Source organism: Nannospalax galili, unplaced genomic scaffold, assembly GCF_000622305.1.
Source record: "Nannospalax galili isolate Female #2095 unplaced genomic scaffold, S.galili_v1.0 scaffold567, whole genome shotgun sequence".
Taxonomy (NCBI): Eukaryota; Metazoa; Chordata; class Mammalia; order Rodentia; family Spalacidae; genus Nannospalax; species Nannospalax galili.
Window position 1 is genome coordinate 1,484,203 of NW_008357638.1, and position 24,904 is coordinate 1,509,106.

The 24,904-nt window shown below is 41.1% G+C and overlaps 1 protein-coding gene across 1 annotated transcript in view; it reads left to right on the forward strand.

The window, feature by feature from the left end:
* The window catches only part of Atp8b1 (ATPase phospholipid transporting 8B1), a 148,999-nt gene extending 135,949 nt beyond the window's left edge, over nucleotides 1-13,050 (forward strand). The window contains exons 23-28 of the mRNA XM_008855367.3: nucleotides 3,282-3,505; nucleotides 4,917-5,000; nucleotides 5,740-5,985; nucleotides 6,292-6,430; nucleotides 10,974-11,104; nucleotides 12,766-13,050. Of these exons, the coding sequence (XP_008853589.1) occupies nucleotides 3,282-3,505; nucleotides 4,917-5,000; nucleotides 5,740-5,985; nucleotides 6,292-6,430; nucleotides 10,974-11,104; nucleotides 12,766-12,990 (1,049 nt within the window). The 3' untranslated portion in view covers nucleotides 12,991-13,050. The remainder of the gene's footprint in view (nucleotides 1-3,281; nucleotides 3,506-4,916; nucleotides 5,001-5,739; nucleotides 5,986-6,291; nucleotides 6,431-10,973; nucleotides 11,105-12,765) is intronic.
* The last annotated feature ends 11,854 nt before the right edge of the window (nucleotides 13,051-24,904 follow it).

Consider the following 24,904-nt stretch of genomic DNA (forward strand, 5'->3'; position numbering starts at 1 on the left):
GGTTCAGCAGGTAAAGTTGGAAAGAACTGATTCCTAAAAATTGTCCTCTGACTGCCATACATGCACTGTGGCATGTATACACCTCTCTCTCTCTCTCTATCTATCTCTCTCTCCCTCTCTCTCTCTCCCTCTCCCTCTCCCTCTCTGTCTCCCTCTCTCTCTCCCCCCCCCACATACCCCCCCACACACAAATAGTTTTTAAAAGAAAGATATACAGAAAATGGAGAGTGGAATTGAGGAGTGTCTGTCCTAGAAATGGAAGGAAGGACTACTGCATTTTTACCCCTAGCAAAAAATCCACAGACTCTCTCAGAGGCTTCCCTTTCTCTTTCTTGTGCCTCAAGATGACTCATAGATGTCCCAATTAGGGATGAGCAGTCAAGAGTCACTAATTCTCGGTGCTTTGAGCAGTTATGAGGCTCTACATTAACTGAAGCCCACTGCAAAAAGAAGCTTCTCTGACCAAGGTCAAGAGTGGCACTAATCTATGGGTATAAACATATTTAGGAGGCAGTTTGACAATATGACAATTTAGCAAAACCACAGTAGTAAGTTCTGTATTTAGATTTTAGGGGAAAACAGTGTTAATGTTGCCTTATAGTTCAGTTGGCTCCAGTTTCCCCATGAGCTGTGCTGATGTTCATTTCGTACACTGCTCCGTGAGGTTGAAAGACTAGAGACCAAGATCTGGAGTGGGGTCCCTCCTCCTTGGCTCTAGCAGCACATTGGGAATCACAACATTTCCTTTTGTTGCTTGTTCAGGGAGGAAAGAGGGCCAAGGTTTGGTAGGAAAGTAGTTTGGCAACCACAACTGGTCATAAAAATTATTTAGATATTTTTTAAAAGATCATAAGTAGCGAGTGAGATGCACTTTCTGATTTTTTTAGAACTGAGAAGTATAATTGAAAACATAGGTTTGGACAAGTTACTACGGTTATACTTTGAATTTTCTAGACTCTGTTTGCAACTGGGGCAGGATTTTTGAAACTTCTTTCTAGTTGGAGACTCGTAGTCCCTCTCTCAGGGTTTGAGGACTAGCTGCTTGGATTTGCCAGCACATTTTCTCTAAATAGTTTGATTGTCATTTGTACAGTCATGACTTAAGACCTGGATAAAATTCCTAATTCTCTTACCTTGAAAGTGGTATTTAGTGACTATTGGAAAGATGAATAAAATTATGAGTTTTTGTTCATTCTGAAAACCTTCTCCATAAAAAATTGTGTCTTAAGGCCATACTGGGCCTTTGAAAATTGAAGGCCTCAGTTAAATTCTTTAGGAGTATTAGGTAACAAATGAAGCTAGCTAAGAAAAAAATAAAAAGATCTAAAGGTGGAGTTGGAGAGATGGCTCAGTGGTTAAGAGCACTTGCTGCTCTTACAGAGGACCTGGGTTCAGTTCCCAGTAGTCACATGGCAGCTACCATCTGTAACTCCAGTTTCAGGGAATCCGATGCCCTTTTCTGGCCTCTGTAAGGAACTGTATGCATGTGGTACACTTACATATATGCAGCCAAAGCACTCATACACATAAAATAAAAATAAAATATTTTAAGAAGATATAAGGGGACTGGAGATGTAGGTCAGTTGGTAGAGTCTTTGCCTAGCATGCACAAAGCCCTGGGTTTAATCCCCAGCATCACATAAACCAGACATGGTAGAGCATGCCTGTAACCCCAGCACTCAGGAGGTGGAGGCAAGGGATCAGGAGTTCAAGGCCATCCTTAGTTACATAGTGAGTTAAATAGTTATGTAGTTACATAGTGAATGAGCTAAATAAGATTGTGTGTTTTAAAAAGAAAATCTGTTTAAAACAAGCAAATATGGTGTCTAATCTTTGGTAAGAAGCCACACTTCACAAAGACATTGCAATCAGGACCTAGGATTGCATGGGAAGCAGTCTCTTTGTCTGCCTGCCCTGCCTGCCTGTTTGTCTTTCTCTCTCTCTACATTATTTCTTTGCCTGTCAGAGACCTTCAGAAAGAAATATATCCATTCCACTCTTCAAGAATTTTACATGGTAAAATATTAGGATCCCATGGTAAAATTTTAGGATCCCAAAGAGAGAGACTGATTGGTTCAGACTGTCAGTTAGAGCTCAGTACATAAAACAGACTCCTGTAGACATTGAGTTAATACATGGTACTAGGTGCCTTCCAAAGCTCTGGATGGACTGAAGAAAGTTCTAGGATGAGTCTCTAACTTCTGGGCTACTCACTAGAAAAACTTCTACCTTTGGGGCCTCTCTGAAGAGCTTCCCAGTTGAAAAAACTTTGCAGTTGCCTATCAACATCTGGGCAGCTAAAGAATGGATATGAGGGGCTGGCAATATGGCTCAGTGGTTAAGAGCACTGGGTGCTCTTGCAGAGGAACTGGGTTTGAGTCCCAGCATCTACATAGTGGCTAACTGTCCATAACTCCAGTTCAAGGGGATTCAACACCCTCCTCTGACCTCTGCAGGCATTGCACAACGTGGGTGCACCTACCTACATGCAGGCATTATACTCATACACATAAAATAAAATATAATAAATTTTTAAAAAAAGAAGTGACATGAACTCTGCTACAGAAATATCGAAAAGGGAAAGAGATGCTTGGCTCCAGTTTACTTGTTTCTAAGTTATGAATGGATCTAAACAGTGGACCTAATTCACAAAGGGAAATTAGCTACACCCAGAGTGTGAGAGTTTTTATTCCACCTTCTCCAGTTAGAACAAGGGTAGAATGGAGGTTAAGAGAGCCAGTTTTGTAGTATCTGCCACAGATTAGTGGATCTAAACAGTGGACCTAATTCACAAAGGGAAATTAGCTACACCCAGAATGTGAGAGTTTTTATTCCACCTTCTCCAGTTAGAACAGGGTAGAATGGAGGTTAAGAGAGCCAGTTTTGTAGTATCTGCCACAGATTATGTGTAGGCTGACTCAACGGTAGCCCAGGAGGCAGACACACGCAGTGTACACATGGGTGCCCGGGGCTCACCCCGTGGGTGGAAGAGGCAGTTTATGAGTTGGGCAGATAATCCAAATGGAATTCACCACCCACATGAGGTCCCCTCAGAAGTGTCTATAAAGACTCTACTGTGTACTTTGTCTAGCACACATGGACCTGTGATATTGAGTTGGGATTAGGAGCTGGGGGTGAGGGATGGTGAGCAAGAGCTTATGTATGTGTTGTTCCATGAATTTGTGTCTTTGTTTTCTGTTTCGCTATGGAAAGTATTACATCATCTAATTCTTTTCCTTAAAAGCAGCATCTGATGTACGATTTCTCCCTTTACCCTGTAGCTGCCCATATTGGTGTCGGAATAAGTGGACAAGAAGGAATGCAAGCTGTCATGTCCAGTGACTATTCTTTTGCTCAGTTCCGATATCTGCAGAGACTGCTGCTGGTGCACGGCCGGTGGTCTTACATAAGGATGTGCAAGTTCCTACGATACTTCTTTTACAAAAACTTTGCATTTACTTTAGTTCATTTCTGGTACTCCTTCTTCAATGGCTACTCAGCACAGGTAAAAGAACATTATTTTTAAATTGCTTTTTTTTGTTTTCAAAAATTATTTTCATTTTTTGGTGTGTGTTATGCCTGCATGTGTGTAAGTGCACCTGTCTCATGCACCTGTGCAGTGCCTGTGGCAGACAGAGAAGGGTGCTGGATCCCATGGAACCTTGAGTTATGGAAGGTTGTTAGCTGCCATACAGGTCTGAGATCTGAACCTGGGTCTTCTGCAAGAACACCCAGTGCTCTTAACTGTGGAGCCATCTCTCCAGCCTCTAAAATTGTTTTTGAATAGAACTTTACATTAATAAAATGCTACTTCTTTTAAAAATATTCACTTATTGTTATGTGCATGTATGTTCATGTGTGTGTGTGTGCATGTGTGTGTGTGAGAGAGAGAGCAAGAGAGTGAAAGAGAGCGTGAGTGAGAGCGAGAGAGAGAGAGAGGGTGTGCATATGAAGGTCAGATAACTTTGTAGAATCAGTTCTCCTCTTCTACCTTTATATAGATAGGTTCAGGGGTTCAAAGTTAAATTGCCAGACTTGTGCAGCAAGAGCCTTTTACACATAGAGTCATCTTGCCAGGCCTCCTGAACTAGTTTTAAGTATTCTTTTTTTAAATATTAAAAGCATTGTAAGTGTTCCAATTCAGTTTCCAGTATTTTAATTCATTAGTAAGGGAGTATAAAAATGATGACCACTAGGGTTGAAGAGATGGTTCAGTGATTAAGAATAGATACTACACTTTAAAATTTTTATTTACTTTTATTTTACTTTTACATATATATGAATGTTTTGCCTGAATGTACATAAGTACACCACATGTGTACAGTGCCCATGGAGTCCAGAAGAAGGCATCAGATATCCTGGAACTGGAGTTAGTGATGGTTGCTAGCCACCAGGTAGGTGGGGGCTGGGAACTGAACCCAGGTCCTCTGCAAGAGGTGTTACTGCTGCTCAAGGAGGTTACCACTGAGTCATCTCTCCAGCTTCAAGCACATACTACTCTTGAAGAGGACCCATGTCAGGTGGATCATGGGTCATGTAACTCCAGTTTTAAGGAATCTGATGCCCTCTCTGACCTCTGTGATCACCTGCACTCACACAACCACATAATTAAAAGATAAAATACACTGACTTGTTTTCCTAACATTATCCATCAGAGTAGAGTCTTTTACCAAACCCTTTTGGAGCATTCCTACACATACATTTCAGGAATGGGGAAGAGGGGAATGTTTCTGTGCAAAGGTCTGCAATGCTGCCCACTGCATAGAAAATAGGATTCTGCTTTGCACCAGGGGTAATGAAGGGGGTTTTCTCTGGCACGAGAAGTCCCCACTTGGCAGGGGACAGTCCTGCTTAGAGAAAGCAGGTTGGCAATCTATCTTTGTGCATGACACAGAGCATATGTCCTCCCTTCACAGACGGCATACGAGGATTGGTTCATCACCCTGTATAACGTGCTGTACTCCAGCTTGCCAGTGCTTCTCATGGGGCTGCTTGACCAGGTAGGAGCTGGGGACTGGGGATGCTCTGGACAGACTTGTCTCCAGGCAAGGAGGTTACAGTAAACATGCCGGTGTGTTTCCCTGGATTTACTCATCCTAAGTCAACTCTAATATTGTCTGCACTATCAAGCCACAATCACTGTGCTTTGGGTTATAGTATAAGAAAGGAGAATTTCTGTAACTAGCTGAATGTATGGCAAGAATGTTCACATGTTCCTTTCAGACATCTGACTATTTAGACAACTGAGAAGCTAATATGTATATATCAATAACTTACTATTTAAAAAACAAAATTTAACATTCTAAGGTTTATGCATTTAATTCCTAAATTACATTTTATCTGACTGGTTCTTAGAAAGGAGATAATAAATAAATGATGATGATAACTAAGGATTAAACTTATCAGCTTCTATGTGAATATTTTCCCTCTAAATTTGAAATAACATAAATACATTATCTCAGGAAGTGAAAAAAGACACTCTGTATATTTTTCAACATTACTAATCAATTTTCTTCCCATAAATAGCACAGTAATAAAGTCCCACCTAGCCTCTCTCTGAGTTAAACATCAAATAATGGTAGACTAAACTGAGCTTGATCTCTTCACATAGTGTTCAGGCTTCCAACTAGCCTTCCTAAAACCCAACAGCAAGTTGAAACTGTGAAATGCAAATTGTAACCTTGCATCTTTGACCTGGTAGACAGTAATACATCACTCTAATTTTATTTTCTCCTGAAGGATGTGAGTGACAAACTGAGCCTTCGATTCCCTGGGTTGTATGTGGTGGGACAAAGGGACTTGCTATTCAACTATAGGAGATTCTTCATCAGCTTGCTGCATGGGATCCTCACATCGATGGTCCTCTTCTTCATACCACTTGGAGCTTACCTACAGACCGTGGGACAGGACGGAGAGGCGCCTTCAGACTACCAGTCATTTGCTGTGACAGTAGCCTCAGCTCTAGTAATAACAGTTAATTTCCAGGTGTGTGGCTTTCCTTGACAGCATTCTGTGTCTGTCGGTAGCTGTGTTTCTGTGCCTAGGCTGGCATGCACATCCTATTCTCAGAGTCTCTGTCACTTTACAAAATAAGAATGTTCTTTCCATCCCTCATCCCAAGCACATGTCCTCTGTCTTGCCTGAGTCAAGGATGGTTTGGTTTCTGGTTGTTTACTGTTCAAGCCAAATCATGCCTAAATTACCAAATTCCAGTTTCAGAATTCTTAGATCCTTTCTTTTCTTGCTGACTTCCTCAAATGAGTGCTCTGTTTTTCTCTGATTTCCCAACAGATTGGCTTGGACACTTCTTACTGGACTTTTGTGAATGCTTTTTCAATTTTTGGAAGCATTGCACTCTATTTTGGCATCATGTTTGATTTTCATAGTGCCGGAATACATGTTCTCTTTCCATCTGCATTTCAATTCACAGGTTGGTATTTCCCAAATTCCAAAAATAAATGTGGATAAATTCATGAGATCCCATTCTGACATAAATACTGGGTAAGCACAAAAATACATAAAGGGTAAATTATTGCTAGTGAAAATTAATGTCCTAAGTAGAAACTGAATGTCAGTAGTGGGTTGAAAAGGTCTAAGAAAGTTAAAATCACATTAAGATAAAACTGTGAATCTGTTAAATTGGGTAGCTTACAGATTAAAAGGCTTTTGCTGGAGAAATGGCTCACTGGTTAAGAGCACTATTGCTCTTGCAGAGGACCTGACTATGGTTCCCAGCACTCATGCCAGGTGGCTCACAACCTCCTGGAACTCCAGCTCCAGAAAATTCAATGCCCACCTCTGGCCTCTGTGATTACCTACATACACATGCAAATACCTACACACAGACACATAATTGTTTAAAAACTATTTTATTATTTTTATTTTATGTGTATGAGTATATTGCTTGCATGTAGGTAGGTGCACCCATGTCATGCAATGCCCTTGGAGATCAGAAGAGGGCATTGGATCCCCTGGAACTGGAGTTACAGATGGTTGTCAGCCACCATGTGGGTGCTAGGAATCGAACCTGGGTCCTCTGCAAGAGCAGTCAGTGCTCTTAACCACTGAGCCATCTCTCTAGGCCCTAATTTTTTAAAAATAACAGTAACAATTTTTTTGGAGACAGGGTCTCACTATGTAGCCCTGATTGGTCTAGAACTCACTATGTAAACAAGGCTGACCTCAAACTCACAGAAATCCACCTGCCTTTGCTTCCAGAATGCTAGGATTAAAGGCATGTGCCACCACACCTGGCCTAAAAATAAATTTAAAAAAAGAAAATAGATTTAAAGGTTTACCAAGTAGTGGCATGTGTCTGTAATTGAAGCACTTGGGAGACAGAAATAGGATGTTGCCAAGTTCTAGGCTGGCCTACTCTATGTAGTGAGTTGTACACCAGCAGGGTTATATAGGGAGATTCAGGAGAAGGAGGAAGAGATGATTAAGGATATATATATATATTATAATGTAGTTTAGTATTTCCAAATACTATCTGAAAATGTACAATAAACTATAAAACTTTTCATACATTTTGACCAGGTATTTCTACTTCTGAAAAACACTCTAAGATAAAACACATTTTCTCAGGGTGGCTTGATAAAGATTACATCACCATGACAATTTTAATTTCTTAAAGGGAGGAGGGGCTAGAGAGATGGTTCAGCTGTTAAGAGCACTGGCTATAGCTGCTCTTGCAGATGACCAGGGTTCTGTTCCCAGCATCGTCATGGCAGCTAACAAACCATCCATAACTTCAGTTCCAGTGGATCCAACACCCTTTTTTGGCCTCTGTGGGCATTGCATGCATGTAGTATAGTTACATACATGCAGGCAAAACCACTCATATAAGTAAAATAAAAATAAAATCTTTTTTTTAACTAGTCAAATTATAAAATAATTTAGTCCTAGGATGGAAACCTAGAACTCAAACTTTGGTTCTGTCTTTGGAAATATGTATGTATAGCAACAACTAAATTGATAATAAACAAAACAGTAATGTGGCCAATGATTATACCTATATAAAACATTATGACTTAAAAGTCACAGATCAGGGAGGATTGGAGCAAAACAGTGTTTTCTGGACATGAAAGGGCCACTGCACTCATGAACTCACAGCAGCTATGGTTGCCTACACAAGACCTGCTCAAGATCGTGCCAGTGGATATTCTAGTATGAAGTGGGGAAGGACTCATGAGCCTCCACCCCTAACTGAGGAGCTATTGACAATTGATGGCTTCTAGGGGTGCATAGGCATCACAAATTGGATTTCATGTTTTAATATTTTATTTATCATTTTGTGTGTATGAGTCTATTGCCTGCATGTATGTAAGTGCAACTGTGTCATGCAGTGCTCAAGGAGGTCAGAACAGAGCATCGATCCCCTGGAACTGGAGTTATGGATGGGTATTTGCCACCATGTGAACCCAGGTTCTCTGCAAGAGCAGCCAGTGCTGTTAACTGCTGAGCCATCTCTACAGCCCCTTGGTTTTTTTGTTTGTTTGTTTGTTTTGTTTTGTTTTTTAAAAGAACACAAAGTTGGGAGGCAGTGGGGAGATGGGGGATGGTGTGGGAGGAGGGTAAGGTGAATATGATGAAAATACATTGCGTGCATGTGTAAAGTTCTGAATTGATTAAAAACATTATCTTAAAAATATGACAAGTTGGGACTGGAGAGATGACTCAGCAGTTAAGAGCACTGATTGTCCTTCCAGAGGACCCAGGTTCATACCCAGCACCCACATAGCAGCCAACAACTGTCCTTAACTCCAGTTTCAGGGGATCTGGCACCCTTTTCTGGCCTCCACATATGCACACAAATGGTATACTCACATACATGTGGGGAAAATACTCATACACATAAAAAAATAAAAATTTAAAATGTGACAAATTGGCAAATGATAGAATCCTAGCTGATGTGAATATCACGTATAAAATATTAATAAAATAAACAGCATGAGCTGGAGTTTATGAGAGTTTTAAATAGTTTGGATTTACAGTGAAAACAAAATTTCCCCATAACTTTCTCTCTGTATAGAGGATTGGGATTTTTATGGCCACTTGTTGGGTTGTAAAAAGACTGTTGCTGTGGCAACCCTTTTTATCTCCACATGGAGCTAGTTTTCATGATTTTGTTTTCTCTTACTAACTCTGTGTTTTAAAATTTTAATGCTCAGTTACTTAGACTATTCCCATAGGAAGTGTTCTCAAATCTAATTTATATTTAGTAGTATAAAAACCATACTTAAGACAAAAATCATGCATTTTTATAAATGGGTGTAGATGTAGGTTAAAAACTTTAAAAAGGAGAGTAAGAGAGGGTAAAAATAGATGATAGGGAATGATGGGGTGGTAAAAGGGGTCATGAGGCGTGAAGGCGGAAAAGGGCGAGGAGGAGGTTATGGTGGGAATGAGGAGTAATAAGAGGTAGGGAGATGAGGAGGAGGAGAATCTATTAAAAACACTGATTTGCATATGCTAATTTAAAATATGCTAATTTAATATTTTTTTAAAAAACAAAAGACCACTACTTTTATGAACTTAGGGTGTAAGTTCAGAGGCATTGTGACAAATTTGACTCTAAATGTATGGCGATTGTGGAAAGCTCCTTATCTACTGATATCATAAAATTGATTTGCTACTTTTGATATAAAAATCTAGACAGAAAATCATAGTAGATAAAGCATGGCATCAGTCACAGAAGCAGGCTTGGATCCAGGGGCTGCCATGGCTAGTTGTGCTTTCTTGGGCAAATTCTTTAACTTCTTCTCAACTCCATTTCCCTATGTGGACCAGAGGGTGGCTTTCATCTCTCAGCGTAGATTGAATGGCATGACCTACATAAAGTACTATGTACTGCTGGCTTTGATAACTAATATGTGGAGCTACAAACCAAGACAGACGTTAGAAGCTGCTTTCTTTTCACTTTTTCAGAACTCTTTACTGCCTAATTTTGCTTTTGGAGGTGTGTTTTGGGGGGATAATTCCAGGACTATTGCTTGCTAGGTGTGTATTCTACCCCCAAGCTACAGCCCAGCCGCAATTTTACATTTTTTTTATTAATGCAGTGCTAGTAAAGACATCCTCATTTATTTATTTGTTCCTTTATGTACATTTGCTTATAGCAAACAATTGATCCTTTTCATTTTGTTTTGCTGAGTCTTGGTTTTAAAAATGACCATTCCTAGGGGGCTGGAGAGATGGCTCAGTGGTTAAGAACACTGACTGTTCTTGCGGAAGACCTGGATTTGAATCCCAGCACCCACATGGCAGCTAACAGCTGTCCGTAACTCCAGTCCCAGGGGATCCGACAGCCTCTTCTGTCCTTCACGGGCATTGCACAACATGAGTACACCTACCTACATGAAGGCATAACACTCATACACATAAAATAAAAATAATAAATAGGGGGCTGGAGAGATGGCTCAGCAGTTAAGAGCACTGACTGCTGTTGTGGAGGACCTGAGATCGATTCCCAGCACCCACATGGCAGCTACAAACCATCCTTAACTCCAGTTCCAGGGGAATCTGAAGCCCTCTTCTGACGTCCATAGCATTGCACGACACAGGTGCACTCGCATACATGCAAGCAATACACCCATACACATAAAATTAAAAATTATTTAAATATATTAAAAATCATAACTAAAATATTTTTTAAGTGACCATTTCTAGCCAGGCATGGTAGGTAGCTCACTCCATAATCCTAACACTCTTAGACAGGATGGACTGAGTGAGTACAACACCAGCCTATGCCACATAGTGAGTTCTAGGTTAGCCTGGGCTACAGAATGAGAAACTGTGTCTCAGAAAAACAAAACAAACAAAAACACAGAAAAATGTCCATTTCTGGAGCTGTTTGGGGAGGTCAATTTGGTTGTGAAATGTTACTGTTGATAATCCGCTTGTGGTTTTGGACTATGAACTGTGCCTTTATGACAAACAAAGCCTTGTGATTCATTTCCTTTTCTTTCCAGGTACAGCTTCCAATGCCCTGAGACAGCCGTATATTTGGTTGACCATCATCCTGACTGTGGCGGTGTGCTTATTGCCAGTCGTTGCTATCCGTTTCTTATCAATGACCATTTGGCCATCAGAAAGTGATAAGGTATGTGGAAATACAGGCCTCTGGTAGCCCTGCCTTGAGGGTCCCTCTCAGAAATCAAAGCATTTCCCAATAGTGTCTTTCCTGCCAATTTCTCAGCTCATGGAAAGTTGGTAAGAATTTTGCTGGTGGATTGGTTTGTCAGTTTGTTTTTGAGACAAGGTTTCCCTATTGCCACAGCTGACTCGCTATGTAGACCAGGCTGACCACAATTTCACAGAGATCCACCTGCTTCTGCTGGGATTAAAGGCATGTATTACCCTGCCTGGCCTTATTGTTATTTTACTATTTCTCTTTAACTCCATCTTGCAAAAGGGGGCATAGAATGATAAACCTTCATACATTTGTCCCTTTAATATCACAATTATAATATTCTGTCCCTTCAATTTAACAGCTATGTTAACATTTTCATGCAAATGAGTTCGTGGCTCCACCACCACCACCCCATTATTTAAAGCAAAATATCATGTCCTGTAGCAGGATCCTTTGAGCTACAAGTGACAGAAATCTGAGACTCAGAATGTCTCGACCATAATGTGTCATCTCCACTGGCATAATAATTAGCAGGTTTCAGGCTCAGTTGACTGAGCAATTTAATGTTGCCCCAAAAAAGGACTTGGGTTCTTTCTGTGGCTCTCCTGAAGCTAATATCTTCGTTATTAGCGTCATCTTGTCCTGGAAGATGCCACAGCAGTTCCTGGCATCACATCTGACATGCTAATAAACATGGGGAAAGAAGAGACGGACTCTTCTCTCCATAGCTTTCCCTCAGGATCCTGGGAACTTTTCACACACATTTCTCTGATTGTTAGAACTGGGTTGCATGCCCTTTCTTGGGCCAGTACATAGCAAGGAAAATGAGTCAGCTCCACATCCCGTGATGGGTGTCACTTGGTTTTAAAGGGGGGAGGAGGTACTTGTATAAATCAGCATCCATTAGAAAGGAGAGAGTTGGATGCCAGGTAGGTGACCCTCAGGTGTGGCAGTGACAGTGTGCGGGTTGAAAAAAAAAAAAGGGTTTGGGAGATGGCTCAGTTGGTGAAATGCTTGCTGTGCAAGCAAAAGGACCTGAGTTCAAATCCCAGCATGTGCATAAAAAGCCTCACCTAGTGTCTGCACCTTTAATGCCAGCACTGGGGAGGTAGAGACAGAGGATTCCTAGGGCTTCTGTAGCTTGCCAGTCTTGCCAGATTTGTTTTGGTCAAAGACCCTGTCATAAAAATTAAAGAGAGGAAAGTGATTGAGGAAGACATCCGACATGGATCTCTAGCCTCCATACCCACACATACACACATGCACGAGCACCTGCACACATATATAAACATATATGAACACACAGTGTGTATTAGCAGCCAGGTAAACAGACCTGCAGAGGTTTTCCTTCAGCCTGTACTCGTCTGTTATCCTCCTCACAAAGAGTGCTAGCTTAATGACAGTGAGAGTCTGGTTTACCAAATGTTACCTGCAGGCTGTGGAAACAGTCCCTGGCTTCCGCTGCTCTCCATGTCCTAGTCTACGAAGTGGGGACAGTCGTGCCTGCAGGCAGAGTGGCGTGCAGGGTCTCTGTCAGGGCTAGCTTCTGTCCAGCTCCTATTGGCCAGGTATCGTCTGCAGTGGAGACCTTTCTTTTCATGCTTCCTACTTCTCCCACCTTCTTTCTCCAGATTCAGAAGCATCGCAAGAGGTTGAAGGCTGAGGAACAGTGGAAGCGGCGGCAGAACGTTTTCCGGAGGGGGGCATCGTCCAGGCGCTCTGCCTATGCCTTCTCGCATCAGCGGGGCTATGCTGACCTCATCTCCTCCGGCCGCAGCATCCGCAAGAAGCGCTCGCCTCTGGATGCCATCGTCGCAGATGGCACTGCGGAGTACCGCCGCACAGTGGAGAGCTGAACTGCTTGGCTCTGCAGGGACCCGCACGCAGGGAAATGTCTTTTTTAAATGAAAAACTTAGGACATTTAAAAAAACACCTGAATTTGTCAGAGATACAGAGGACAGTAATCTCTATAATAAACTTCTTGGGTTGAGCTATTAATCAATAGGAAAGCCAAGACACCACCTGTTATTCAGCTGGTTCTGTTCACAGCGATTCAAAGGGAACATTTTAATCCAGGCCTCAATCTAGGACAGAAGAATTTAGAAAACGTCTTAAATTTCAGCTTGAATGATACTACATTGTAAAATTGATGACATTTTCCTGTCTGTGGACTTCAGCATGGATCTCTTGGAGCACCTCAACACACAATTTGTCATCTTTAAAAAACTTTTGTTTAATTTATGATGGTAATAACAAAAGAATGTTCATCCATGAACTCAAGTGGTCTAATGGCTTTCAAAGTTGATAATGGACTTACTGTTTTCCTCATACTGGCTTAATAATTCAAACAAGAAAATGTCCTTTAAATTTTCTTAGTGCAAAGCTTCATTCTGGCTTTGGTTACTGCCAGATTAAACATTACATATTTTTACTGTAACATATTTTAGCACCTTCCTGCAGTACCAAGTGGTTTGACTCCCAACTTTCAGTTTTCAAAATATTTACAGGCTTTAAATCAGTTTTTAAAAGCTAAGGATATCATCAACTAGTATTATGTCAGTTCTGTTTATATAGGAGAAATAAATTGGTGTGTTGTAGAGAGACTGTAGGTATTGATAAAGTAATGGACATTTCAGAAAATGCTAGAAGAAAAGATTTTGAATGTTTTCAACACAAAGAAGTGATCAATGCTCGAAGAGATGGACAAAACCTGAGGTCAACATTGCACAATATACACAGTGAAACATCCCATGGTGGGTCATGTATGGTAGAACATGGATCTTGGGTTCAATCTTAGTACCATCAAGAAGAAACATCTTATGGTGGCCCATAAATATATAGAATTATGGGCCAGTTAAAATTAAATTAGAATAGGACAGCACTTACTGAAAATTTAGCTGGGGTTCCCTTGGGGAGACAATACTACTTTAACTCTTTTAATCCACCAAATGTGTTTGGGTCTTGACTATCAAGTGATGAAAATGTTGCTGTTGTTGCTACACAGAACAGGTCAAAGCAAGGTATCCAAAGTCTACAAGGTGTGTCCAAACTGCTGCCTATTGGCCACATTTGGCCAAGGATAGCTATGAATGGTGCCCAACACAAAATTGTAAAGTTACTAAAACATTATGAGATTGTTTTGCGATATCACCCCCATGTGTGTGTGTAACTCCACTGCTTGGTTCTTGGGTATGAGCTTTGCATACAATGCCCTGTCACAGTGTCAAAAGGTTGGTCATGTTTGATGGGGCGTCTTTTGGGAACCCTCCTCTGCTGCCTGGCAGCAGTCCAGAAATAAGTTTAAGCAAACCAAACCAAGCAAGAGTCCAGGGGTATCAGTGGTAACTTGCCGAATATTGCGCAGAGTTGTCTAAAAAGAAAACTTGGGTGCACCCCTTCCTAAGTATCCTGTGAGACTGTGGGAGGCCTCACTCTGGCTTCTGTCCCATGTTCTAGGAGGGACAGCTGCTCATGGGATCCGCTTTTCTAAGACAAAGGAACAGTATTTTTCATTTTGAAGAAAACATAAGGCGATTGTGGAAAATATCCTTGAAAAGGTAACTTATTTTTCCCCCAGAGTTGCTTCTCATTTTATGTTGCTCACACATTTGTTTCCCTGCCATAGTGAAGGTTGGTTATTTGTTTTTTCTCACAAATGCTCACATCAGTCTGTGGCTTCTCATGAGGAAATCACACATGTATAGTTTATCTTCTGTCCACATGACAGGAAAATGTAATTATAACTTTATAATGTGTTCTCTAGGTATGATGAAAGGGTGCATGACTATCCTATGAAGATAAATTTCTGAAAGTTTACAACTTTTACTTTGTAAATAAAAAGAATTGTATGTTTCTCTTATTTTTTACAGAAAAGTTGACTTGTATAATGTCAGTTGCAGATTTCTTTCACTTTTTGAATTGTAGAATAGGTTGACAATGCAAATGTGTCAAAGACGTACACTGTTGGGTGCAATATTAATAATTTTAAAGTGCAAATTGGATAAATTATTTCTATATGCTGCAAATCTGAGATTGAATGTATATTTTTGTTTAAAAAAATAAATGCTTTAATAAAATCTTTGGAAAGTATAATCTCTTAATATATAATGTATATGATATATATTTTGTGGATGGTCGCTTGCAGTGCTGGAGATTGAACCTAGAGCCTTGTGTAAATCAGGCAAATGTTTTCCACTGAGCTGCACTCTCAGCTATAAAATATTTTTCAAGTTTTTTTTTTTTTAATGTGTATGTGTGTCTAGGTGTGTATATCATGTGAGGGCCTACAGAGCTAGATGAGGATGTCAGATCCCCTGAAACTGGAGTTAGAGGTGGTTGTAAGCTACCTGATGTAGGTAATGGGAACTGACTTGGATACTCTGCAAGAGCAGCAAGTGCTTTTAACTACTAAGCCATCTCTCCAAGCCCTAAGTTTCTGGGTTTTATTGCTTTTTTTAGATGGGGTCCCATGAAGACTAGGCTGGTCTGGAACTCTTTGTATAGTTGAGGATGACCTTGAACTTCTGATCCTCCTGTGGCTACCTCCCAAATGCTGAGATTATAGACATGTGCCACCACTTCTGACTTTATTCAGTGTTGGGTATCAAATCCAAGGCTTCAAGAATGCTAGGCAAGCGCTCTACCAACTGACCTACATCCCCAGACCTTTGTTTTTAATGTTTGGGGTTTTCTATTTTGTTTTGCTTTTTAAATTTATTTTTATTTTATGTCTATGAATGTTTTGCCTGCATGTATGTAAGTGCACCTGTGTTGTGGAATGTCCAAACAGGCCAGAGAGGATCTTCTGGAACTGGAGTTAAGGACAGCTGTGAGCCTCAATGTGGGTGTTAGGAACCAAACCCAGGTCCTCTGCAAGAGCAGTCAGTGCTCTTAACCACTGAGCAATTTTTCCAGCTCCCTAAGTTTTTGTTTTGCTTTTAAGTGTGGAATATCTGACAGAAGAATATAGTCCTACAATGGTTCCTGAAAGGACTTAAGGGTTCTTTGGTGGTGACACCGTTAGCAGCAAGGTACAGAATGCTAGAGGGAATTAGCTGAGAAAGATGAGTAGACTTCCAAGGCAGAGTGAATGGTTTATTGTTGTGAAGACAAAATCTCTCCAGGCCACTTCCCTTCAACTCCTTGGAAGGAGAATAAGAGAAAGTGGGAAGTGAGTTGATAGTCTAGAAATGCATACAGAACACTGGCAGAAAAGTGGGCAAATGGGGATGAATGAGGAAGTCAAAGTGCAGGAAGAGCAGGAGCCCAAGTTTCGATCAGAGGGCAGGGTTAAGTGTGATGACCTGGGTATAGAACTGGGTGGCACTCAGACACAAAGGAAGCTATGCCATGGAGAGGGAGGTTCTCTAAGTGACAGAGATGGGAACTTCTTTTGAAAGTATGATTAGTAGTAGATGATGTGCGAGTATCACTCGACTGTGGGTGTGTGGGGTGGGAAGAGGGTGGGGGTTAGCATCTGCAGATGGCATGAGACGATTTCTGAGCAGACTGGGGAGACTGAAGGCCACTTTCCCCTGCAATACACTACTGCACTGAAGTTGTTTCAGGGATATTTTCAACCCAACAGCACCATCTAAAGGTTCTTGTATTCTATAGCAAATGGGGCTCAAGAATGACATTTGATGGAGAGGAAATGGTTCCTAAGAGACGTCAATGTGATAGCAAAATGTACCCTAATGGAATCTAAATATGTTTCAACAGGCGCTGCCTTCCTGTGATAGGAAAGAAGATTGTGGAAACTGCAAAACAGATTCTACAACTCCTGTCAGAATCTTCTAGAAAGTTATGGCTGTAATCAAATTGCTGGTGCATTTATCAAAACAAAAAGGCCTGTCAAGACACTGATATAAATCTCAGAGGAAGGCAGAGGTTGAGATAGCTAAAACTAAGCACTGTAGAAATAACTTCCTAGAACGGACGTTTTTCCAAAGAAAGTATCTATGTAAATGGTCAATAAGCAAAAGGAAGAGAAACGCAGATCAAAACCAAAGTGAAGCCAGGCATGATGCTGCAGGCCTGTAATCCCAGCACTTAGAAGGTAAAGGGAGGGAGATTCGGAGTCCACAGTCATCCTCTGCTTCATGGTGAGTTTAAGGCCAACCTGGGTTGCAGAAGACCCTGTCTCAATTTAGTTAATAATTATTTTACTTAATTAAATAGCCAACGTGAGATCTCACTTCACACTCAGTAGCATAGTCACAATACTGGTAGGAAATAAGTAGCAAAAGCGGAATCCTCTTCCTTCCTGGGGAAATGTAACATGGTGTAATCACTGTGGAAGACAGTTGGGCTTTGGTTCCGAGATTCCACTCTGAGATATGTGCTCCACAGTATTAGAAACAGGTGCTCAAACAAACACAAAATATTATTCACAGAAGCATTATTCTCAATAGCCTAAAGGTAAAAACCCAGACATTGCATCAACAAATGGATGATTTGGTCAGTTATGGTATGTATGTGATGAAATACCATATGGCCATAAAAATAAAATGAAGCATTGATCCACAATACAACACAGGTGGAAGGAGTGTACGTGGTGTGTGTTTGTGTGTGTGTGTGTGTGTGTGTGTGTGTGTGTACATGCATGTATGTGGGACGGGGATCCACAAATTTTTATAGTTAATATTTTTATTATTTGAAAATTTCATACATTTATTCAATCTATTTTGATCATATCCATCTACCACTGCTTCCCTTCAACTTCCACTCTGTCTTCCAACTTCATGTCCTTTTTAAAATTGTTATTAGTAACTTCCTGAGTCCAATTAGTGCTGCCCATTGCACCTGGGTATATGGCTATCCACCAAGACATGGACAAACTATCAGCAGCCATGTTCCCCAAAGGACAGCAACTCTCCTTCTCCGTCAGCAGCAGCAACAGCTCCTCTGTTAGAGGTGGGACCTTGGGGGCCCTGCCCCCATCCAAGATGGAATTTTGATTGGCTTGATCTCGTGCAAGTCTTGTGCAGGTAACCACAGCTGCTGTGAGTTTGATGTGTGCAACTGCTGTGTCAAGGACAGCAACAAGTATTAAGGAATGAACTTAAACAGTTATGGAGGCTTGTAATGATTAGGGCCAGTGGGTGGAAATCCTGGTAGGAGACTGACTCTGCAATTCTAAATATCAAAGCTGGAAACAGAATTCGTTCCTCTTTGATTCAGCTGACTGATCTGTTTATATACACCTTCAGAGCAGCATTTAGGCTTGATTAGGCAAAGAGTGAAGCAAAACAGCCTAGCTAAAATACAATTAACAACCAAAGTGGCTAGAGGGTTTCTTTGGAGTTGATGAAATGTTTTAGAATTTAAATTTATCTGTAATAAATGCGATAAAAAATGAAAATTGGCACCAGGGGTGCATCTCAGTTGGCAGAGTGCTTCTTAGCATGCATAAAGCCCTGGGTTCTATCCCTAGCAGCAGAATAAAACTCAATGAGGTAGCATAGCCTGTAATCTAGCATTCAAAAGGTGGAGGTAGGAGGATCAGAAGTTCAAGGTCATCTTTGGCTACATAGTGAGTTCAAGGCCAGCCTGGACTACATGATACCCAGTCTAAAAAAAAAATTAAATGAAAATAAAAATGATTTTGAAAAGCCATTTTCACCTATTATCTTAGCAGACAAGAAAATGCGTAGGAAGACTTGGTAATGCATTGCTGAGTCTGTGGCAAAACAAACCTAATTTATTATTAACAGGACTATAAATTGATGAAACTCTGGGTAGGAAAATTTGAGAATATCTATTAAAATCTCAAATGTATTGCCACCTGAGCCAGCAGTCAAACTTCTCAAATTCATCTTTGCAGATTTATTATAACTGCATGTATCATTCCTGTACTATAGTGGTGTTTATAGTTTAAAAAAATACTGGAAATAAGCTAGAAATCCCTCAGAAGGGGCTGATTAAATGAAGTAAGTGCCTCCTGATGACAGAACACAATGAGACTCCCATGGAAACTAAGGGGAAATAGAGATCTGTAGGATTCATGGTAAGAAGACACAGAACTGGAATGGTGGCTTCCTTTTGTATTGAAAAGGGCAGGGCAGGGGGCAGGGCAGGGAGGGGTGGGACCGGGCAAAGGGAGATGGGACTGATGTACAGAAGCACTGATTTTGTAAAAATTGACAAGCTGATTCTAAAACTCATCTTGAAATGCAAAGACTTAGAATAGTCCATAAACAACTGGAGAAAAATTAAGTTGCAAGGTGTTATAATTGGGATCTGAAATGCCCTCTGAAATCTACTGTTGAAGGCTTGTCCCCAGTCTGTGGCGCTATATCTCCAGGTGGTGCTTTCTTGGGAACTAGCAGGAGGAAATTAGGTCATTGGGGGCACAGCCTTGAAAGAGACATGGGATCCCATACTCACTTTCATTTTTAACTTGCTAGCCACCATAAACAAGTCTCTTCCACCACCATGCTTGTACCACCACAGACCCACAGCAACAGGGCTAAACTATGAACCAAAGTAAACCTTTCCTCTTTGTAAGTCTGCTCTCTCGGGCAAACTCCATGTGGTGGTACATGTCTGTAATCTTGACACTTGGGAGGCTGAGACAGGAAGCTCATGAATTTAAAGTCAGCCTGAACTACATAGTAAGCTCCAAACTAGCCTGGGTTAATAGCAAGACCCTGCATCAAAAAGCCAAAACCAAAGCACAACAAAATGAAAATCAGGTGTTTGTCAGCTAACTGACACAGAAGGCATGACAGCCACTTAGCTTCAAAACTGATAAGCTATAGTGATTAAAAAAAAGGCAATGTGGATCACACAATTTGTGTGGATCCACAATATGTAGTATAACTCATGCTCAGAGAAATGTGAATAGACATTTCAACACAGAAGATATACATATAATAATAATAAATAACACATGGAAAGTTGGTCAATATTAGGTAAACATATGAAGGAAGGAACACAAATGAATGTGAGAAAGCTTCAGAGTGGGGGTAATTTGTTCACTCTCCTGGCTGTGTCAATGGCTTCATGGGTACACAGATGTTAAAACACATCAAATTGCACACTTTACATATATACACTTTATTTATGCTTTTAAAATGTGTTTCAGAGATGATTCAGTGGGCAAGAGCACTTTTGCAAGCATGAGGATCTGAGTTTGGATCCCAGCATCCATGTTAAAAAAAAAAAGAAGTTGTGCATGGTACATGCTGGAACCCCAGGAGGGTAGAGATAGGAGGATCTTGGGCATTTGCTGGCCTCCAGCCTAGCTCCAGGTTCAGTGAGTGATCCTGTCTCAAAGGAATAAGGTTGAGAGTGATAGAGCAGGATACCTGATGTCCTCTGGCCTCTGCACTCATGTGCATGCACACTCACATGCATATACACCATATTCACACACATATACACCCCCTTCCACATTATTAAAATATTATTTGTGTGTTGCACTATCAATATACCAAACAAGATGCTCTTGCTGGTGCAATAGTGAAATGTCCAGTGTATGTATAAGCAGCAAATTTTCAATTGGATATAATGCCCACTCCTAGGGGTGGAACACACATCTGGTACTGTAGACCCAGCCAACCCCCTGTGGCAGGGGAGAATATAGGTCCCAGTGGGAAGTCACTGCAATTGTTTTGTTAGACGGATGTGATGCACCTGCTAAAATACTGTCAAAGTATTTGTTAAGTTATTATAGCAGTCACTATTTAGATGTTCTTGCTTCTTGCTGTTTGTGTTTTTATAGTAGATGGAATCCCACTGAAATGGGCCAACAGCATATGGAAAACAGACAATGCAGAGACCCGAAAGTTCAGTGCCTTGTTGCAATGGGAGGAAGATCATCCTACACCTCCAAGGCTCAGGAACTTTTGCACAAGAGGTTAGCGGAAAGAATGTAAGAGCCGGAGGAAAGGGTAGAGTGTTAACTGGAAGTGTCCTCCGACCACTATGCCAGCAAGCTACAGTCACAGTCACACTTTCTTCCCATGCTCATTAAGGAGTTCAGAGAGGAGTCAGTTACCCCTCCCACCTAATCCGTCTACCCTAGCTGCATGTAGGGGAGGGGCTAAGGATATATAAGGCACTTCTCTTGACATTTTGTGTGGCTGTCAGGAAGTCACAGGATCTATATTTGTGTGTGGACTTTCCAGCTCAGCCGTAAATAAGGGAGTGCCCACTCTTCTGTAAATAAACCCCCACCCTATGCTCTGTTAGCAAGCCCAATAAACTAGTTAGGATTTAAAAAAAATATTATTTTTATTTTATGTGTATGATTATATTGCCTACATGTATGTAAGTGCACCCATGTTTTGTAACGCCCTTTGAGGTTAGAAGAAGGCATCAGATTCCCTGAACTGGAGTTACTGATGGTTGTTAGCCACCATGTAGGTTCTTGAACTGAACCCAGGTCCTCTGCAAGAGCAGCTAGTGCTCTTAACCACTAAACCATCTCTCCAGCCCCATCTCTCCCCCATTTTTAAAAAGATGTTTTAAGGGCTGGGGAGATGATTTCATTAGTAAAGTATGCTTGCTGCACAAGCATGAGAACCCGAGTTCCATTCCCAGCACCCATGGAAAAGCAAGGTGTGGTAGTGCATGCCAATAATCTTAATCTCAGTGTTGGTGAGACAGTCATAAGAAGATCCCTGGGGCTGACTGGCCAGCCAGTATAGTCATATCATATAGTCAAATTCCAGGTTCAGTAAGAGCTTCTATCTCAAAAACTAAGGTGGAGAGCTATAGAGGAAGACACCTGATATAGGTCCCTGTCATTCACATACACACACACACACACACACACACACACGGGGGGGGAGGGAGAGAGAGAGAAAGAGAGAGAGGGAGAGAGAGAGAGAGAGGGTTTAAAGAAAGAAGGGGCTGGAGAGATGGCTCAGCAGATAAGAGCACTGACTGCTCTTGCAGAAGACACGGTTTGATTCCCAGCACCCACATGGCAGCTACGAACTGTCCTTAACTCCAGTTCCAGGGGAATCCGAAGCCCTCTTCTGACCTCCGCGGCATTGCACAACATGGTGCACTCACATACATGCAGGCAATACACTCCTACACCTGAAATAAAATTTTAAAAAAAAAGAAAAGAAATAGGTAGCTTGGCTCAAAGGACGTTTTCTTGGAAATAATATAATACAGTAATAGTTTTAGCAATAATCCCTAGAAAGATACAAAGAAACTAGGGAAAGTGGGTATGAGGAGTGAGACTTTTAAAACAGAGGTATCTTTTCATACTTCTAAAATTTAAAAAAAGGGAACTATAGTCATGTCTATATTCTAAAACTTAAATGTAAAAATATTTTTAAGCCAAAAAGCGATCATTTGAGTTCATAGTTTCCTATTAAAGTCACAAATACTTCCCAATGGCACTCAATCTAATCCACAACTTTTTCACTAAAACAGCAAATCTCTGCCCTTTGTTTTGTACTTCTAGATAAGGAGGGGGCCACAGAGATCCTGAGATTCTTTTCAGTTACAGACAGTCAGCAGTATGGTTCATTAGACTACCTTATGAACATATATTTCCTCTACCTCCAGAATCCAAGTGATAGCATCAGGTTATGGAAAATAAGCTCCAATAAAACTGGAGAGAATGTTCTAGATTCAACCAGTTTGTCTTTGAATTTGTCTTATGGTAACCAACTAATTATCAGCCAAGATAGCTGTGATAGTTAATGTTGACTGACAACTTTTTTAGACCAAGAAATGCATAAATGACTAATAAAGGACAGCTCTGGGTATCTATGAGGGTATTATCAGAGATAATTAGATTTTAGGCTACTGACCTAAAGAACAGATGAATTGGAGCTGGAGAGATGCTCAGGGGTTAAGAGCACCAACTGTTCTTGCAGAGAACCCTAGTTCATTTCCCAGCATCCACATGGTGGCTAACAACTGTCCATAACTCCAGTTCCAGGGGATCTGATGCCCTCTCCTGGCCTCCACAGGCATTTCACACATGGTACACTTATATGCATTCAATCAAAACATTCATACACACAAAAAAGAAATAAAAATTTTAAAAAAGAACAGATGAATCCCTTGATTGATTCATAATATGATGGCATTATAGGGAGGTGGTGTGTGCCCACACACTGGAGGAAGCCCATCACTTAGGTTATGTCCTTTGGAGCTGGATCTTTCCCTGGCACCTTCCCTTCTGTATTTCCCACTTTCTCTGCTTCCTGGCTGCTATAGTGTGAAGTACTCTGTTCCATCACACCCTCTCCCATGTTGTGCTGACACTTTTGAAAGCTGTGAGCTAAAATAATTCGTTTTTTAAAAAATAAATAATTTATTGAGAATTTCATACATGCATATAAGGTGTTTTGATCAAACCCATGCTCACTCCCTCCCCTCCAACTCCTCCAATACCACCCCATCACTTTTTTCTCATAACTTCATGTACTCTTCCTTCTTCTTTGATTTATTTATTTTTTAAGGGACTACTCTAATATTTCCCCCTCTGAAGAGGTAACCCTAAAATATTTTAAGGATTAGATACAAGCTCCCAAACACTTTCAACATTTTTGGCCTTTGGAACAGAGTAGGTTGCTAAGAGGCCCAAGGACATTTTGACTTTTAGCCAAGAAACTGGATACTTTTCTTTGGGGTCTTTTTATCCTAATTGTCTAGCCAATTCCTACCTCCCATTCTTATCACACCATCCTCTGAAGAGGTTACCCAAATTGCCAATAGGGAATAGGGACCCAGACCACTCTGGCTTCTTCCATGCTAAACAGGGACACAGGGTGAGGCAATTGGAGTACCCCTTCAGTGGGTCTATCTAAAAGACTCCCAAATTGCATAATTCTTATCTTTAAGGGGAAAAGAAAGTCCTCAAATAGTGAATAGGAGATGTGAAGGAGAAGTAAAGGCAAGAGTAATTAGCATTACAAGTTCTAGCCAGAGAACTAGAAAAAAAACAGAACAGGGAAATTTCCAAATGTTCATGTGAGAGTGCATTGGAAATTCTTGACAAGGGCTTCCAAAAGCATCCTTGTATTGGGTTCCTCCTCATTTTTCTTTTATCTTCCAAGGATGGACTCTAGAGTGATGGATTCAGGATTTGATTTCAGGTATTTTGATAGCTGTTGGAGTGGTTAGAATCAGTGTCAGTTCCTTCCCAAAGGCTTCTAGATAGGGGGAGAAAACAAATTTATCCACCATTTTAGAACAATAGCTGATTGTTTCCCTTAGCTACAGGTGGGCACTGTGCCCAAACGTGAGGGTCTTGGAATGTGCAGAGTTTGTGAGAATCCCCTCTCCCCTTAAGCCATCCCACCCTTGAGAATTGGCAGTCTCTCCTCTTTTTCCTCCTTTTATTTTCGGTCTGAGTCTTCATGTGGGACCATTAAAGACGAAGGAGCAATTGAGACTTTCTGATCAGGGCTGCCCCCTGATGTTAGCGAAAGGCTCTTAGCCCTCTTAACAGACCCCAACTGTCCACACGGGTGTAGATAATACCCCCTATCTATACATCTTTCTAATACAGGCTTGTGCTGTGGACTCCATGGAATTCCCTGAGGTTTGATCCCGGGCATGTTCCCCTAGGAATCAGCGTTTCAGCCCCCTTTCCTTTTCTATCTTGAACAACACCCCTAGAAACAAAATCCCCAAAGTTCTAAGGGATTTTTATACAAGCTTTGTGATAGGTAGAGATGTTGGAGAGAGCGCGTAGGTGGTGGAGAGCACGAGCGGATGGAGGAAGGCACCGAGGCACAGATGGAATTCTCAGCGGGATACAGATTTATTTCGCACAGGGCACCTTTCCC